The 15,740-nt window shown below is 54.3% G+C and overlaps 2 protein-coding genes across 2 annotated transcripts; one reads left to right on the forward strand and one right to left on the reverse strand.

Moving 5' to 3' along the window:
• The first annotated feature begins 525 nt into the window (after positions 1–525).
• LOC125338541 (kallikrein-1-like) lies at positions 526–3,879 on the forward strand. The gene is made up of 5 exons (XM_048329390.1): positions 526–571; positions 1,729–1,888; positions 2,824–3,110; positions 3,193–3,329; positions 3,682–3,879. The coding sequence occupies exons 1-5, from the start codon at positions 526–528 to the stop codon at positions 3,835–3,837; spliced, it is 786 nt and encodes a 261-aa protein (XP_048185347.1). The 3' UTR covers positions 3,838–3,879.
• An 8,454-nt stretch (positions 3,880–12,333) lies between these two features.
• Positions 12,334–14,857, reverse strand: Klk4 (kallikrein related peptidase 4). Its single transcript, XM_048329391.1, has 5 exons — positions 14,794–14,857; positions 13,841–14,009; positions 13,250–13,500; positions 13,035–13,171; positions 12,334–12,534 (listed from the first exon to the last, which is right to left on the reverse strand). Exons 1-5 carry the CDS (start codon positions 14,855–14,857, stop codon positions 12,382–12,384), a joined length of 774 nt encoding a protein of 257 aa, XP_048185348.1. The 3' UTR covers positions 12,334–12,381.
• Between the last annotated feature and the right edge of the window lie 883 nt (positions 14,858–15,740).

The raw sequence follows: 15,740 nt of genomic DNA on the forward strand, positions 1-15,740 counted from the left end.
CTGTGTTGGGCAGGCCAGCCTCTGGGTGCTCAGCTGTAGCTGATGGCATGGTGTGGGGTCTACATGGTGTGGGGTGTGATCATTCCCTGCCTTCAAGACGGGGAAGTGGAGGGTTTCACTACGGCAGTTTGCACATGTCCCCGCCAGGTGATCAATAGATCCATCTCAACTCCACAGGATGAAGGAAATGAGAGGCCTGGCTGCTGGTGTTTGAGGGGACTTGGGGTGTGGAGCCTTACTTGGAGTGTGTGTGTGTGTGGGCTGTGTCAGTTAGTTCTCCACCCTCTGTGGCCTCCCCTGCCTGGCCTTTATTGCTTTACAGACCAGAGCGAGGCCTGATGTTGCAGGCCTGGCCTGGGGAGGCACCCTTGGGGGATGGGGGGCATTGGCCTCCATAGCAGGGGTGGGGCCTGGCCAGCACCAGGCAGGGGTGGGGCTCTGGTGGATAATAAGGGCTTTTAAAGGTTCCACAAGACTCCCAGTTCCTAGCTAATGACCCGCCTGCCCCTGGACACCTCTGCCACCATGTGGCTCCTGGTTCTGTGCCTCATCATGTTTCTGGGGGGGACTGGTGAGAGTGTGGGGAGCCTGTGGGAGGGGGCCGAGGTCCTGGATCCCACATTGTCTTCACTCCTGTAAGTCTTTCTAATCTATCTGGGACCACAACCCATAGCCTGTCCTAGACCTGTGCCTCCCAGGGCACTGCCCGCTGCCCTCCTCCCTGCACTGGCTCCTCTGCCCCAGAACCTTCACCCCTCCTTTGCCAGTAGCAAAAAGGAGGCCCTGGGCCATCTATCTGTCTCTTAGGGGTTCACCCATGCTTCCAAGGAGCCCCAATCCTGGGCTCTCCACCATTACCCTCGATTTCCCTGTGACCTTTGAGCCTGCGGTTCCCCAAATCTCAGCATACTCAGTGTCTTTCCTACCCCAGCAAAGTATCTTCCCATGGAGGTCCCACAGTCCACCAGACAATCCTGCTAACTGGTGGGGGCCACCAGAAGGCTCCCCATCTCATGTGGGGAAGCCCACAAATGTCCTTATCTCTGTTGCTACATTCCATGCAGCACCCCAGTCTTCCCTCAGGCGACACCTCCAGACTCCCCTCCTTCTACAGCTCTTATCCTCCATGAGCTCCAGCTCCTCCCCACCTGTGTACTGCCCCCTCCCATCTGCACAGCTCTGGTTTTCTGGGGTCCCAGCCAGGCCCTCCTGCCTGCCCTCCTAGGCACCCCAACATGTGATTCTAACTCCCTCTCTCTACTGTCTCCTATTCAACCTCTTCTCTGTATGGTCCTGAGAAGGCCCTCAAATCTCTCCAGTGCTCAGACCACAAACCCCTTCTCCCTGAGCAGCACCCCTCACCCTAGGCCACAGTGACCCTGCCAGTGCCCATCCCATCCCGACCACAGCCCTGTTCTCATGGACCCACTACCCCAAGATGACATTCTTGCTGTACAGGAAGGACCTCAAAGCCACCAGGAGCCCTCTCACAGCCAGAGCCCTGCCTCTTGCCCTTTCTCTTGGACCTGGGAACCCCACATTCTAACTGTCCCTGCCTAGCCCAATCCGGAGACCCACATTCTAGATGCTGTGGTAGCATCATCTACCTGGCTCCGCTCCCACTCAGGATGAGCCCCCAGCCCTCAGGAACCCCCATCTCCAGCCCAGGCCCTGCACTTTTCCAGAGGCATCAAATCCTGAGCCCAGGTCTCCACTGACCCTTTGCAGGTGCTGCACCCCATGTCCAGAATCGGCTTGTCGGAGGCTCAGAGTGTGAAAGAAACTCCCAGCCCTGGCAGGTGGCGGTGTACCATTTTAGCAGCCCCCAGTGTGGGGGCGTCCTGTTGAACCCCCAGTGGGTGTTGACGGCTGCCCATTGCTTCAGCAGGTGAGTAGGAGCCAGGGGCTGGGGAGGAGAGCAGCACTGCTCCAGGAGAAAGCAGGCAGTGGCTTTCCAGACTCCCTCATGCCAGACTAGGGGCTGAGGGGCCAGGGAGGGCCTGCAGGGGTGCTGGAAGAAGAGAGGATGCTCTGGGGCAGACCCCCTGTCTACGGCCCCCCTGTGTCTGCCTCTGTCTCTCCATGGTGTCTTTGGGTCTCTGTCATCTTTTTTTCTGTCTCCGTCTCTCCCGGATGTGGTGTCCCTGTTTCTGTCCTTGTCTGTCTCTCTGGGTCTCTGCTCACTTGTCTTCCTTAACTTCCTTCTCTGCTGACCACACTTCCAGAATGGACCCCAGGGCACCCCCTAGAAAAGGAAAGGATGGCCCCCAACTGTGTGAAAGGGAAAGTTTCCCCTCTGTCCACCCTGCAGAGCCCTGCGGGAGCCTGGAGGGGCTGGAGCTGGGTGGGAGCCACTGAGGGAGGAGGAATAGGGAGGAGCAGGACACTGGAGGAGGGGACCAACCTTGGCTCCAGGCCAAGCCCTGCATGCTGGGAAGCCCTCAGCCCAGTCCCAGCTGCAGCTGGGCAGCTCAGAACCTGGCCCTCCTTCCCACCGTGCTCCCCTCCCTGCCTAGTCCTGCTCTTCCCCTCCCTCCTCCTCTGTCTCTCTCATGGCCTCTGCCTTGCATCCTCACCTCCCTCCTTCCTGCTCCCTAGGTTCCCCGTCCCCATCCTCCACCGTGGACAGCTCTCCTCTGTGTGCCTTTCACACACTGCCCTTCTGGTTTCCCCCTAGCTGACTCAGTTTCCCTAGAGGTGTCCTTCTCCTCCCCCTTCCTGTTTCTCACTGTCTCTGTCTCTCTTTGGAACCCCAGTACACCCTGCTCCAAGGTCCCTGCCCGGGCTCCTCCTCCATCTTCACTCCCTCCATTTTCCTCACAGCAATTACCAGGTCTGGCTGGGTCGCCACAACCTGTTTGAAGATGAAGAGCAGGCTCAGTTCTCCCTTGTCAGTGGCAGCTTCCCACACCCAGGCTTCAACATGAGCTATGCTAAGTTACACGATCGCGTTCCAGGAGTAGACTACAGCCATGACCTGATGCTCCTCCGTCTGACAGAGCCGGTCCGGATCACCGACGCCGTGAAGCCCGCCAGCATGCCCACCCAGAAAGCAGAGATAGGCACAACCTGCGTTACCTCTGGATGGGGCAGCATTGCATCAGAAAAATGTAAGTGGGCCTCCCAGGACTGCCTAGGGGGAAACACCCCGGCTGGGTGAACTAACTGCTCCTTTTGCTCCCTGGCCCACAGTCAAATTCCCAGACGAACTCCAGTGCATGGAGATGAAGCTCCTGCCGAATGAAGCGTGTGAAAAAGCACATCCCCAGGATGTGACAGAGTTCATGCTGTGTGCAGGGAACCCACCGGCTCACCCGGACACCTGTGTGGTAAGCAGCACCTCCATGTGTGTGGGGGCCTTTATCTATGGAGTCTTCATCGTGGTCTGCCTTTATCTGGCCTTCCAGCCCCAGGAGTGGGCTGGGGCAGGAGACTCAGATTCTGAACTGAGGTCTGCCCCCCATCTGCTCCAAGGCTGCCCAGGCATAGTTCCCACCCCAGTGCCTCAGTTTCCTCCCTGGGAGAGGAGCCGGAAGGGGAGGGCAGTCCAGTTGTTCTGGCCCCTCCAGCTGGATCCTGTTGCCTTCCTCTGGGGCTGCTTCCCCCCCCCCCCCCCGTTGGACTTCTGTCTTTGGGTCTGGTCCACAGACCTTTCTCACTGCCTCTGATTCCTGTTTCCAGGGAGACTCAGGGGGCCCGCTGGTCTGCGATGGGGAGCTGCAAGGCATCACCTCATGGGGCTACTTCCCATGTGGCGCCCCGAACTCCCCACCCTTATTCGCCTATGTTTTCAAGTACAAGAAGTGGATAGAAGACACTATGGCCAGTAACCCCTGAGCCCAGCTTCTCCCCACTCCCAGTAAAGCCAAATACGCATCACACCAGTGTCTCCTGTCTTTATCTGGCTTCCAGCCACTGGGGCCCATAAGCCTAGATCCCCATCTGCCCTGGCCAGTGGCAGGTGGGGTAGGGCATGGGGCTGTGGCCAATGTGGATGACCAAGGGGCAACAGAGGCTGGGACCCAGGGGAGGGTCCAGAACGCCCAGAGGGTCTGGAGGCGCTGGGCCGACCTCCTGTGAGGCCTGGGGCATCATGGGGGTGGTGGGAGACGGAGGCAGAGGCAGGTGGCCGGGAAGGGGGCGGGAAGGCTGCGGAAGGCTGACCGCAGGCCACGTTCCCAGGAAGGTGCCTGCTTCCTGGACCAGGCTGCGGCAAATGCCAAGGATGGGAACAGATGGGAGCTTGGGGGCGTGGCCTGAGCTGGCACAGGGCAGGGCTAGGCGAGTGGGCGTGGCCTTAGTGTGGACACCTGGGGGCCTGACTAGGAGTGTGGGCGTGGCCTGAGAGGACTGATAGGTGGAGGGAGGCCTGGCTATACTCCGGGGCGTGGCCAAGTTAGGCATCCCTGCGGCTAGTATGGGTTGGTGCTGGGGGCGGGGCCTAGCTAGGCGTGGGGGCGGGGCCTCACAAACTGGTCACAGTGTCCTGGCTCAGTCTGTGGCTGCTCCCGGGGGCAGAACCTGAGGAGTGTGGGACCTCCGGAGGGCAGACACTGTGAAGACCCAGTGGGTGGTGGCAGGATGACACAGGGTGGACTCTGGTGAGGGAGGCTTAGTCTGGGGACTAGTTGGAGGTCAAAGGGGAGGGCCAGATCTGTGTCCTGTCTGCAGATTCTGCCTGCACAGTGAAGAGAGGTTGGGGGAGCCAGTTACAGCAGAAGGGACCCAGCAGACACACAAGGTCACAGAACAGGGCACTAAATCCACAATGCAGAGCTAAAGAGCCAGGGCAAGCTCCAGCTCCTTGGAGGCACCAAGATGGCCAGGACACAGCACCATGATGAAAAAGTGGAGGAATTCAACCCAAAACTTGTCCACAGTCAGAGACAGGCCTTTCTCCACACACCAGCTTTCCCACTCTCCTGACTTTACACTCTGCTTCCTTGGAGCATTCAGTGATTAGCTGAGTGCACCCACACAGAAAGGGCCATCCTGGGCTAGCTACTGTTCTCCTGACTGGAATGGAAGGTGGCAATGATAGCGGAGCTGGGGCCATGGAAGGTTGGAGATGAGGGTGAGAGTGGGGTAGTGCTGTTAAGGCTAGCCAGCCCCAATAGAGAGAGCCCAGGCATATTCTCCCTGCCCACTGCTCCGTCCTTCCAGACTGCATCTTATGCCAGGCATCAGTGGCTCATGCCTGTAATCCTAGCTACTCAGGAGGCTGAGATCTGAGGATGAAAAAAGCTTAGAGACAAGAGCCCAGATGCTGAGTTCAAGCCCCAGTACCAACTAGCACAACACACACATACACACACACACACACACACACACACACACATTGTGACAGTGTGGTGATGTTCCTCAAGAGTCAGATCAGGTCTGCCGTGATCCTCTCATCCCATCCAACAATGGGGAGATGATTCTGGGATTCTGAGGTCTTCAGCATCTCCCTCCCCGAGCCGCCAGGGAATAGTCTGGGGAGGGTGCTCACCCTGGCTCTGAATCCCTGACTCTGAATTCTAGGCAGTTTCTTTCTTTCTTTTCCTTTTTTTGCCAGGGCTGGGGCTTGAACTCAGGGACTGGGCACTGCTCCTGAGCTTCTTTTTGCTCAAGGGTAGCACTCTACCACTTGTAACACTTCTGGACTTTTCTGTTTAGGTGGTTCTAAGGAATCTAACCCAGGACTTCACACATGCTAGGCGAGCACTCTGCCGCTGAGCCACATCCCCAGCCCCTCTAGGCAGTTTCTTAGTCTTGGTCATATGGATCTTTCTGGAGGAAAATATTCTTTCCTGGGACACTACTGCCCCTTGGCTTAGAGGCTGTTTAGCAGCAGTTCTCAGCTCTGACCACTAGATGGCAGGAGCCACCAAGTTGTGAATTTCCTTTGATTGCCCTGAATCTAACCAGATCCTGGTTCCTGGAGGGGTTCAGTCGGGGACCCCCCCCCCACTACCTCTAGCAGCTCTCTCTACCTCCCAGGGCTTCTTCCCTCCATGTTCTACTTCCTCGTGTCTAATTCTCTCTGCTACCTTCCTTCTCTCATTTTAGTTTTGTCATTTTGCCTTTGAAAGTATTTCCAGTCTCTGTCTCTTTCTCTGTGTCTGTCTGTCTGTCTTTTGTTCCAGTCCTGTGGCTTGAATTCAGGTACTGGGTGCTGTCCCTTAGTTTTTTCCTTTAAGGCTGGTGCTCTGCTACCAGAACCATACCTCTATGCATTCCAGCTTTTTGGTGGTTCATTGGTGATAAGAATCTCATAGACTTTCCTTCTCTGGTTGGCTTTGAACCATGATCTTCATATCTCAGCCCCAGAGTATCTAGGATTGCAGGTGTGAGCCATTGGTGCCCAGTTTATTTGGTCTTTTTAAGTGTCATATGATTTTTTTTTTTTTTTTTTTTTTTTTTTTTGCCAGTCCTGGGCTTGGACTCAGGGCCTGAGCACTGTCTCTGGCTTCTCTTTGCTCAAGGCTAGCACTCTGCCACTTGAGCCACAGCGCCACTTCTGGCTGTTTTCTATATATGTGGTGCTGGGGAACCGAACCCAGGGTTTCATGTATATGAGGCAAGCACTCTTGCCACTAGGCCATATTCCCAGCCCATATGATTGTTTTTATCTCTCTCTCCATCTTCTCGCAGTCTCTCTCTCTTCTTTTCTCTCATCCCTTCTGCCTAACTCTGTCCCATCTCTTTGTATATGTCCGCCATCTCTGTAGCGTGGTTGTGTGGTTGGGGTCCTGCCTCAGTCAGGGCCTGTAGAAGAGCCTGGCTCTGAAGTCTGTAGTTGGCTGTGAGTCTCACCAGTGTTTGTACTCCAGGGCTTGAGGTTTGGGATCCTCACTGGACTCTAGACCAGATGTCAGCAGGCATTTACTGTCAAAACGCAGAGTGTAATTCTGCTTGGTTTTGTGGGCCAGACAGTTCCTGCTGTAATTCCCTCCTCTCTGCCATCCCAGCAGGAACACAACCACAGCTGCCACCCAAATGAGCACCTAGACCCCAACAGCAATGTTTTCCCAGAAAGTAGCAGAGGGGGTCTGGGCGGCGGGGATGACCTTTTCTTGGGATCAGCATGTGGAAATTCCTGGGGATGTCTGGCTTTGGGCCTCAGGGCCAGCCTCTGCACAGGGAGCTGAGGGTCTAGGGCTGGGTGGGGGTAATTGAGTCTTGAGTCTGGAGATAAGATCCTTTGTGAGGATATGGTAAGAGGCTGACAGGACAACCTTACTGACTTGCACTTCGTGAACCACTGGGTAGTTCTAGAAGTTCACTGAGGATTACTGGGTCGCTGAGGGCTCTGGTGCAGGCAGCTTGTCTCTGCGTGGGGAGGTTGGTTTAAGGGAGAGGCAAAAGGGGGAAGAGGGGGAGCGATGCAGGGGTGAGGGTGGTCAGTTCCACCTCGCCCATCTAATCCATCCCAAGACAAACATGTGGGAATTAACTGATAATGACAGCAAGTAGTGTAATGATGGTGTCTACAAACAATAAGATAAAATTTGATGACACACATGATGAAAGACTAGATTATAAAAGTAATTTAAAAATCTTGAATTGTATTATAATTGTATGACAGACTTACATTTAATTTAACTTTATTTTAATTGTATGTGCTTGTCTTTTACATGCTACTGGGATTCAACTGTTTCTTCTTGGTGCCGGCCTGAGGACTTGAACTCAGCGGCTGAGCATTGTCCCTGAGCTTTTTTTGCTCAGGGCTGGTGCTCTGCCACTTGAGCCACATCTCCATTTCAGCTTTTTTTGCTAGTTCATTGGAGATAAGAGTCACACCGACTTTCCTGCTCACGCTGGCTTTGAACTGTGATCCTCAGATCTCAGCCTCTTGAGTAACGAGGATGACGGCCACCAGTTCTCAGCAATCACATGCTTTGGGGACATTTGTGGTGCCTCTGTCATGTGGGCATGGTGGCAGATCAACTCCATTTCCAGCCCTGTCCCCTTACTCTAAGCTCCACTCTTGATCTCCCTGCATCTTGTTCCCTTCTGGAAGCCCTGGGGTTCCCTCATCACTGCAAAGGATTTTCCTGTCACCTACATTCCAAAGGACTTGGGGACTCTGAATCAGGGAACAAGGCAGAGATAAAACACAAGTCTATGGGGGAGGGGGGAATGTGGTGCTCACAGCCTCCCTCCTGCCTCGGGCTCTGGGTTCGAGACTGGGAGCCTGGAGACCCAGTTGGAAGTAGAGCCACCAACAAATACAAGGGGTCAGCCACCCAAAGATGGACTGATGATAGTAACAACAGAGGTAGATAAAGAGAGGAAGAAGAGAGAGAGAAGGAGAGGGGGAGGAAGAGGAAGAGAGAGAAGAGAGGAGAGAAAGAGAGATCTAAACTCCTCAAGATGGAAGTACCTTCTTCTAGTTTTTTAAAGCTGCAACATGTTATCATTATCTGTGGCCGCCTTGCGATGCATGCTATAACACACTTGGACTCCTCACTCCTAATGATAACTCAGCTCTGGCGACCCACCCAGCCCCACTCCACCCTCCAGTCTTGGTAGCAACCCATTCCCCCCCAGCTTCTGTGAGCCAGCATGTTTTCCGAGGTCCACGCAAGTGAGGTCATGTAGCAGCCGTCCACCCGCGCCCAGCTTCGTGTGGGACGGGCCACCCTCCCGTCTCGCCCGCCGCTCAAGATGACTGGATTTTCTGGTTAATTTGATTGGGTGGGGGCTTCCCAAACATCACGTCTCCTTTTTTGTTTGTTTGGAATTTAGTAGCTGCTTTAGTTTTTCAGTCATCACCCCAGATTTTTCTTATCTGACATAGTCATATTTTTTTTTTGTAGGCATAGGCATATGTTTTTGTGTGCCCAGCTGTTTCCCAAAAACAATGAACGACTTTAGAACAAATGAATTCTGATCAGTTTTTCAAACTGTTGTTTTCCAGTATTCAAAAAATTTTTTGATATTACCTTTTTTTTTTTAAATGGAAGGTAGCCAAGCATGGTGGCTCATTACTGTAATCCCAGCTCTAAGGAGGCAGAGACAGGAGGATCTTGAGTCTGAGGCCAACCTGGGCTATATAGCGAAAGCCTGTCTCAAAACGCTAAAAAACAAAGCAAAACAGCCATTGAAGTTAAACTCACACGTCATACAGTTAATTGTTGTGAAATGTACACTTGCTGGCACTTAGTGCATTTATGTTGTTGTGTAGTCATTACCTCTCTTCTGGATTTCCTAATTGCTGCTGTGAATCTGGCTGCTTTCCTAATTGCTTTCCTATAGGTGGTTAGACCTTTGGCTCTTACTTCTTTTAGCAACTTCTCTCTGTTTCTGGAACTCTGTACTTTATTGTGTCTAGACAAGGATTTTCATTAACATCTTACTCAGAACACAGCCCTCGAGTTACATTTTTCCAGCAGATGATGATGATTTTTAGCATTGTTTTTCTCTCTTTGTTCTCCCTTCTGGGAGGAATTTCCCCATCACCTCATTCTGTATCCCTTTCACATTATCTATGTTCTTTTCTACCTATGCATTTTGAATAATTTCTTCTAACATCTATCCCATTTCACTAATATTCTCTTCAGCCTTGTCTAACATGTTCTTTGATAGTTTGATAGATTTTAAAGGAAAACTGCAAGCATATATTAAAATCCAGATTTTACTTGTTACCTAGTGGTCATATTTGTTCAGAATTCCCTGATGCTGTCAGCTGCTTCTTCTCCTTCTCCTTCTTCTCCTACTCCTTTTCCTCCTTCTTCTCCCTCTTGTCCTTGTCCTTTTTCCTCTTCTCCTTTTCCTTCCTCTTTCCTTCTCCTTGCAATCGAATCACACCTGACTGTTTTGTTGAGATGGGGGTCTCAAAGTTGTTTTTGGTCAGGATGAATCTCAAACCGTGATCCTTCCAATCTCTGCCTCCTTAGTAGCTGGGGCCACAGGCGTGAGCCACCACACCCAGTGTGTTGTTCTTTATTGTTTTCATTGTTCTGAAACATAGATGTTTCCATTGTCAATATTTAGTATGCTCATTTTCATTTTCTTTTCTTTTCTCTCTCTCTCCCTTCCTCCATCCCTCCCTCCCTCCTTCTCCCTCTCTTTCTTTCTTCCTTCCTTCCTTCCTTTCTTTCTTTTTCTTTCTTTCTTCTTTCTGTCGGTCATGGGGTTTGGACTCTGAGCCTGGGTGCTGTCTCTGAGTTCTTTAGCTCAAGGCTAGCACTCTACCACTTGGAGTCACAGTGACATTTTTGGCTTTTGAGTGGTTATTGGAGATGAGTCTCATGAACTTTCCGGCCCAGGCTGGTTTTGAACCATGATCCCCAGGTCTCAGCCTCCTGAGTAGTTAGGATTACAAGTGTAACCCACCGGTGTCTGGCTTGTATGTTCATTTTCTTATGCAATGATACTCATCACATTTCCTCCTTGTGACAGAATATTCAGGAATTATTCAGGGAGGGTTGATTTATTTTGGCTCATGGTGTTAGAGGGTTTGGTCCGTGGTCATCTGGCTCCTTTGGGTGTGAGGCCAGGATAGACTTTGTCATGGGGAGGGTGGGGCAGAGCTGAGATGCTCCCCTCATGGCAGCCAGGAAACAGAGAAGAGGTGGTGGGGCTCCAGGTTTAACCTTCAAATGACCTACTTCCTCCATCCAGGCCCCATTTGCTGGTTTCCACCACTTTCCAATAATACCTCTGATTTATGAACTCACTTGTGAATGAGGGCATCCATAGAGTCACAGCTCAACATCAACATTGGGAACCAATATTTCATCCTCTGAGCCTTCCGGGGTGGGGGGGCTTCCTGACTGAAACCTACACACCACCCCCATCATTATCAATTTCAGAACATCTTCATCCTTCCCAAAGGAAGCCTGTGTACCTGTGTCCATTAGAGCAGCCTCTCCCCCTCTCCATCCCCCTTCACTCCCAGAAATCACCAGCCTGAGATTCTTCTATTGAGGCAATCATAGACAACACACAGCATATGTGTGTGTGTGTGTGTGTGTGTGTGTGTGTGTGTGTGTGTGTGTGTCTGAGTTCTTGCAATTAGCATCATGTTTTCAACATGGTCAACATTTTGTTTCTTTGTTGATTTATTTTATTTTATTTATTTTTGGTGGTACTGGGGTTTGAATTTAGGACGTTGCACTTGCTAGGCAGGTATGCTACTACTTGAGGCCTGGCTTCCAGCCCTTTATGCTTTGGCTAGTTTAGGGTCTTGCTTTTGGTCCAACTTGTTCCTGAACTTTGATTCGCTGTCTAAGCTTGCATTAGCTTCATTTGCCTTTTGTGACTGAATATTCTATTGTATGGGCCTGGCACAATTCATTTATGCAGTTTATTGATTTGGGCTGTTGAGCTATAAAAATGCTCACACACGGGCTGGGAATATGGCCTAGTGGCAAGAGTGCTTGCCTCATATACATGAAACCCTGGGTTCGATTCCCGAGCACCACATATATAGAAAACGGCCAGAAGTGGCGCTGTGGCTCAAGTGGCAGAGTGCTAGCCTTGAGCAAAAAGGAGCCAGGGACAGTGCTCAGGCCCTGAGTCTAAGGCCCAGGACTGGCAAAAAAAAAAATGCTCACACACACATATGTAAATCCCTAGGCATATATATTATGTAGGTCAAGATGTTTATTTCTTTATTTTGTGCTTGTACTGGGCCTTGAATATAGAGCCTTGGTGCTGTCCCTGAGCTTTTCTACTCAAGGCTAGCACTCTACCACTTGAACCACAGCTCCACTTCTGGCTTTTTAGTGGTTAATTGGAGGTAAGAGTGTTGTGGACATTCCGGCCCAGGCTGCCTTTGAACCTCAGTTCTCAGATCTCAGCCTCCTGAGTAGCTGAGATGACAGGTGTGAGCCACAGTGTCCAGCCGCGTGAGTTTGTTCATGTGTGTACACAGGAGTGGAAGTCTTGTGGGTTAGGAGGGCATTTGGCACCAGGCTGAGGTTGGGACAGTGCGTTTCATTCTATGTCTGGAAATGTCTGGATATCTTGTCTTCCATATTTCTGTATCTTCTCCATGGACTTGGCAGAAAGAATCTGAGACCGGTGGTGGAAACAGAAAAGGTGCTGCATACACACACACACACACACACACACACACACACACACACTCCTGGGCTCTACTCACACTTTTATTTCTGTTATCGATGGGAAGGGATAAAAAATAAAGATGAAAACCAACTTTATGGTGGCAAGTCCAGGTCAACATGGGGTCACTAGGCAACAGTATGTATAGAAAGGACTCAGATGAGTTTGGACTCCGGGGTCTGAGGGAAGAAGATGGGGTCTGAGGGACGAAGACTGGATCTGAGGGAGGAGGTCTGGGCTCCCGCTGAGGAAGTGGCTAAAGGTGTGGGTTCTTGGCTGAAGGTGGGGTTGAGTTCCTTCAGCAGGACGCTGGGGCCTCTGGAACTAACTGGTCAGGATGGTTTTCGTGATCCAGTTGGTGAACTTGCACAGATTGGTGTAGACACTTGGTACACTGGGCTGGCCGCACTTGTCCAGTCCCAAGGATACGAGGCCCTGAAGGGATCTGTTGCAGACTATGGGGCCCCCAGAGTCACCCTGTTGTTAGGAAGGGAGGGGGAGGAAAGAGAGAGAAGAGAGTCTCAGAACTGAGACCCAAAGAGCAGGCGCTACAACATGGAATCAAAGGAGAACCAAATGACACTGGGAGGCAAAGACAGAACGCAAAGCAACACAACAAAACACCCAGCACCACACACCTGCCACCTGGAAGTCCCAGCTCAAGGTCCCAAGGCCTTCTGGTCCTGCTCACTGTCCCCTCACAGCTGGCTGCTCCCCCGAGGGTGTCATTTGTAGTCTTTCTCTGCCTCTCCTTTGTCTGTCTGTCTGTGCTTCACCTCTCTCTGCATGTATCCGGAGGCTTTCCCCTTTCTCCCTGTGCTTCTGTCTTCCTCAGTTTCTGTGTCTCGTCCTTCCTCTCTCTGTATTCCTCTCTCCCTCTCTTTGTTGCCTGGTGTCTTCCATCAGTGTTTCTCACCGCATGTCTGTGCGACCTGCCACCCCACCCCCCACTCCCCCTCCTTGTCCCCCTTTCTCACACGACAGGAGTCCTTGCCATCTGGGCCTCCGCCGGCACAGAACATGCTGTAGTGGTACACGGGCGAGAAGACTTCCTTGCATCGCTCCTCAGACACCACGGAGATATTCACACACTGGAGCCGGCTGGGCAGTCTGCCTGGGACCCAGAGCTTGGGGGGTCAGGCCCTTCCTGGATGGATAGGGGCGACCCCCCACAGAGAGGCAGATCACCCACCGTTCCTCTGCAGACCCCAGCCAGAGACCAGGCACGATTCCCCAGGGGTGGGGCACTGCGATGCCACAGGGATACTCCGGATAGTGTTGGACTCGACCACTGACTCGTTCAACTTGATGAGCATCAGGTCGTTGGCCAGAAAAGGATGATTGTAGTCAGGGTGCTGGATGGAGAGGAAGGCCTCCAGCTTCCTGCTGCCAGGCTCCTGCTCCGCCTCCAGGTTGTGCAGGCCCAGCCCTATGGTGTAGGAGCTGAGGGCCAGGGGGAAGATGAGATCTTCTGCAGCTGCGTTGGCACCCCTATCCTGTCCTTCACCCCAACCCCCCTTCCCAGTCGGATGCTGTGCTAAGAGTTCCTCAACCACCACCCGAAGCCCTCAGGCAGCTACCTGGGGGTCCCACCCAGCCTCTGAACTGGGATTTTGTCTTGCGTAGGGCTTGTTTCCTAAGCAATAGCATCTGTCTGCCCGGTGCTCCCTCTGGGTTCCCCTAGTCCAGGCTCAGTTCCCATGGCAACCACCCACTGGGGCGCCCAGCAGAGCCTGATGTTGAGCCCCAGCTAAGGACACCTGCAGGTCCCGCCCGGCCCCACCTCTGTATGCAGTGAGCAGCCGACAGCACCCACTGCGGATGCACCAGGACGCCGGAGCAGAAGAATTCATCATCGGCGAACAGAGCTGCCTGCCAGGGCTGCGAGTAGGGGCTGCAGTCCTCCCCGTTGATGATCTGGGCGTGGCTGTGGCTTTGGGAGGCCAGAGACCCTGGGGGCGGAGTCAGGGACGGGGCGGGGCCAGGACTGGGGGCGGGGTCAGGACTGGGGGGCCCCCCCAGAGGCAGGTTCAGAGCTCCAGGGTGTGGGTCAGGATGTCAGGGGTGGAGCCCCGGCTGAGCCCCGCCCACCAGGCCCGCCCAGGGGTTCAGGGGCGGGGCCTCTGCAGGGATGCGGGGCTCAGTGGTCAGGGCTGCAGGGCGGGTCCCCATCTGAGGGGTCCAGGGCTTTCAGGGCCCAGTGTGATTGTGGGTGGGGTGGCCAGAGCCGTGGAGGCCAATACAAGGGTCTGGGGGAGAAGTCAGGGGTGGGAATTACTGTTTAGAGCCCCTCTGAATGGGGGGCCGGGCTTGGGAGATCCCACCAGCCCAGGCACACAGCTCAGGGGTGGGAACAGGTTTGGGGGTGTCAGGCCAGGTCCCTGGGGAGAGTTAAAGCTCAGCAGGGTGGGGGAGCTAGGATGAGCTCCCCGCAGGAGCAGGGGCGTCCGCCCTCAGGACCCCACCCTCTGCCCTGCCCCGCTCACCTGGCCAGCAGGGCCGCAGCACGAGGGAGCAGAAACCGCGACGGACGCGGCTCCCAGGGTGTCAGACTGGAGACCCCCCGAAGCAGGCACAGACCCGGCAGCGTGCTGCCCCCCGAGCCCCAACCCAGCCCTGCCCCCAGGATGCCCAGACACAACCCGTGTCACCCAGAAACATCACCCGGGGGACCGTGACGCAGTCCCCACCACCGACGAAGCCAACCCCGCGTCCTCTGCAGACACACACCCATACCTGTGACCCCAAAGAGGAGGCACCCCACAAGCCAGCCCCAGGGGGTTCTCGCTGTGACTGTCATGTCAGAACCTGGAAATAAGAACGGGGCCTGGGATGAACCTGGAGACCCCCGCCCCACTTCTTGTCCCCGTGGGACCCTGGGGTGTCAGTCAGCAGCCCACACGGCCTACCCCCTACCCGGTGGGGGTGGGACCACGGAGGAGAGGGAGGGAGAGAGAGGGGGGAGGGCTTAGGGGCAGAGAGGGAGAGAAGAAGAGGAGAGGGAGGGAGAGGGGAAGAGGGGGAGAAATGGGGAGGGAGGGAGAGGAGGGGTGCCGCCCCAGCATCTCCATTTCTGCGGGCTCAGCGCCTGGGAGTGGAGACGCGCAGGTGGAGATGGAGATGGAGATGGAGATTCGAGACGCAGGCAGAGATGGAGATTCGAGGCAGGGCTGGGCCCCATCCTCTGGAGCAGGAGTCCGGGGCGCACCGGGCGCGGGGCGGGGAGCGGAGCGCAGGGCTCCGGGCTGTGCTGTGCGGGGCACCCGCGCTCTCACCTGGCCGCCTCGGGGCTCAGAACCCGCTGCTGTGGCCACAGGGGCCCCGGCTTATAAACCCTGCCGCTGGGCTGGCCTGCCCCCCGGTGGCCGGCAGGGGGACCAGGGGGCTGGAAGCAGGGACCAGAGCCAGGGTGACACCCAGCCTCCACTCTGCAGACCATCATCATCTCCTCCTCCTCCTCCTCCTCCTCCTCCTCCTCCTCCTCCTCCTCCTCCTCCTCCTCCTCCTCCTCCTCCTCCTCCTCCTCCTCTTCCTCCTCCTCCTCCTCTTCCTCCTCCTCCATCTCTTCCTCCTCCTCCTCCATCTCTTCCTCCTCCCTCTGCTTCCCCTCCTTTTTTCCCCTCTCATTCTTTCTCTTCCCTCCTCCCTCCACGTCTTCCCATCCATCTCTTCCTGACTCTCCT

This window comes from Perognathus longimembris, chromosome 20, assembly GCF_023159225.1.
Source record: "Perognathus longimembris pacificus isolate PPM17 chromosome 20, ASM2315922v1, whole genome shotgun sequence".
Lineage (NCBI taxonomy): Eukaryota > Metazoa > Chordata > Mammalia > Rodentia > Heteromyidae > Perognathus > Perognathus longimembris.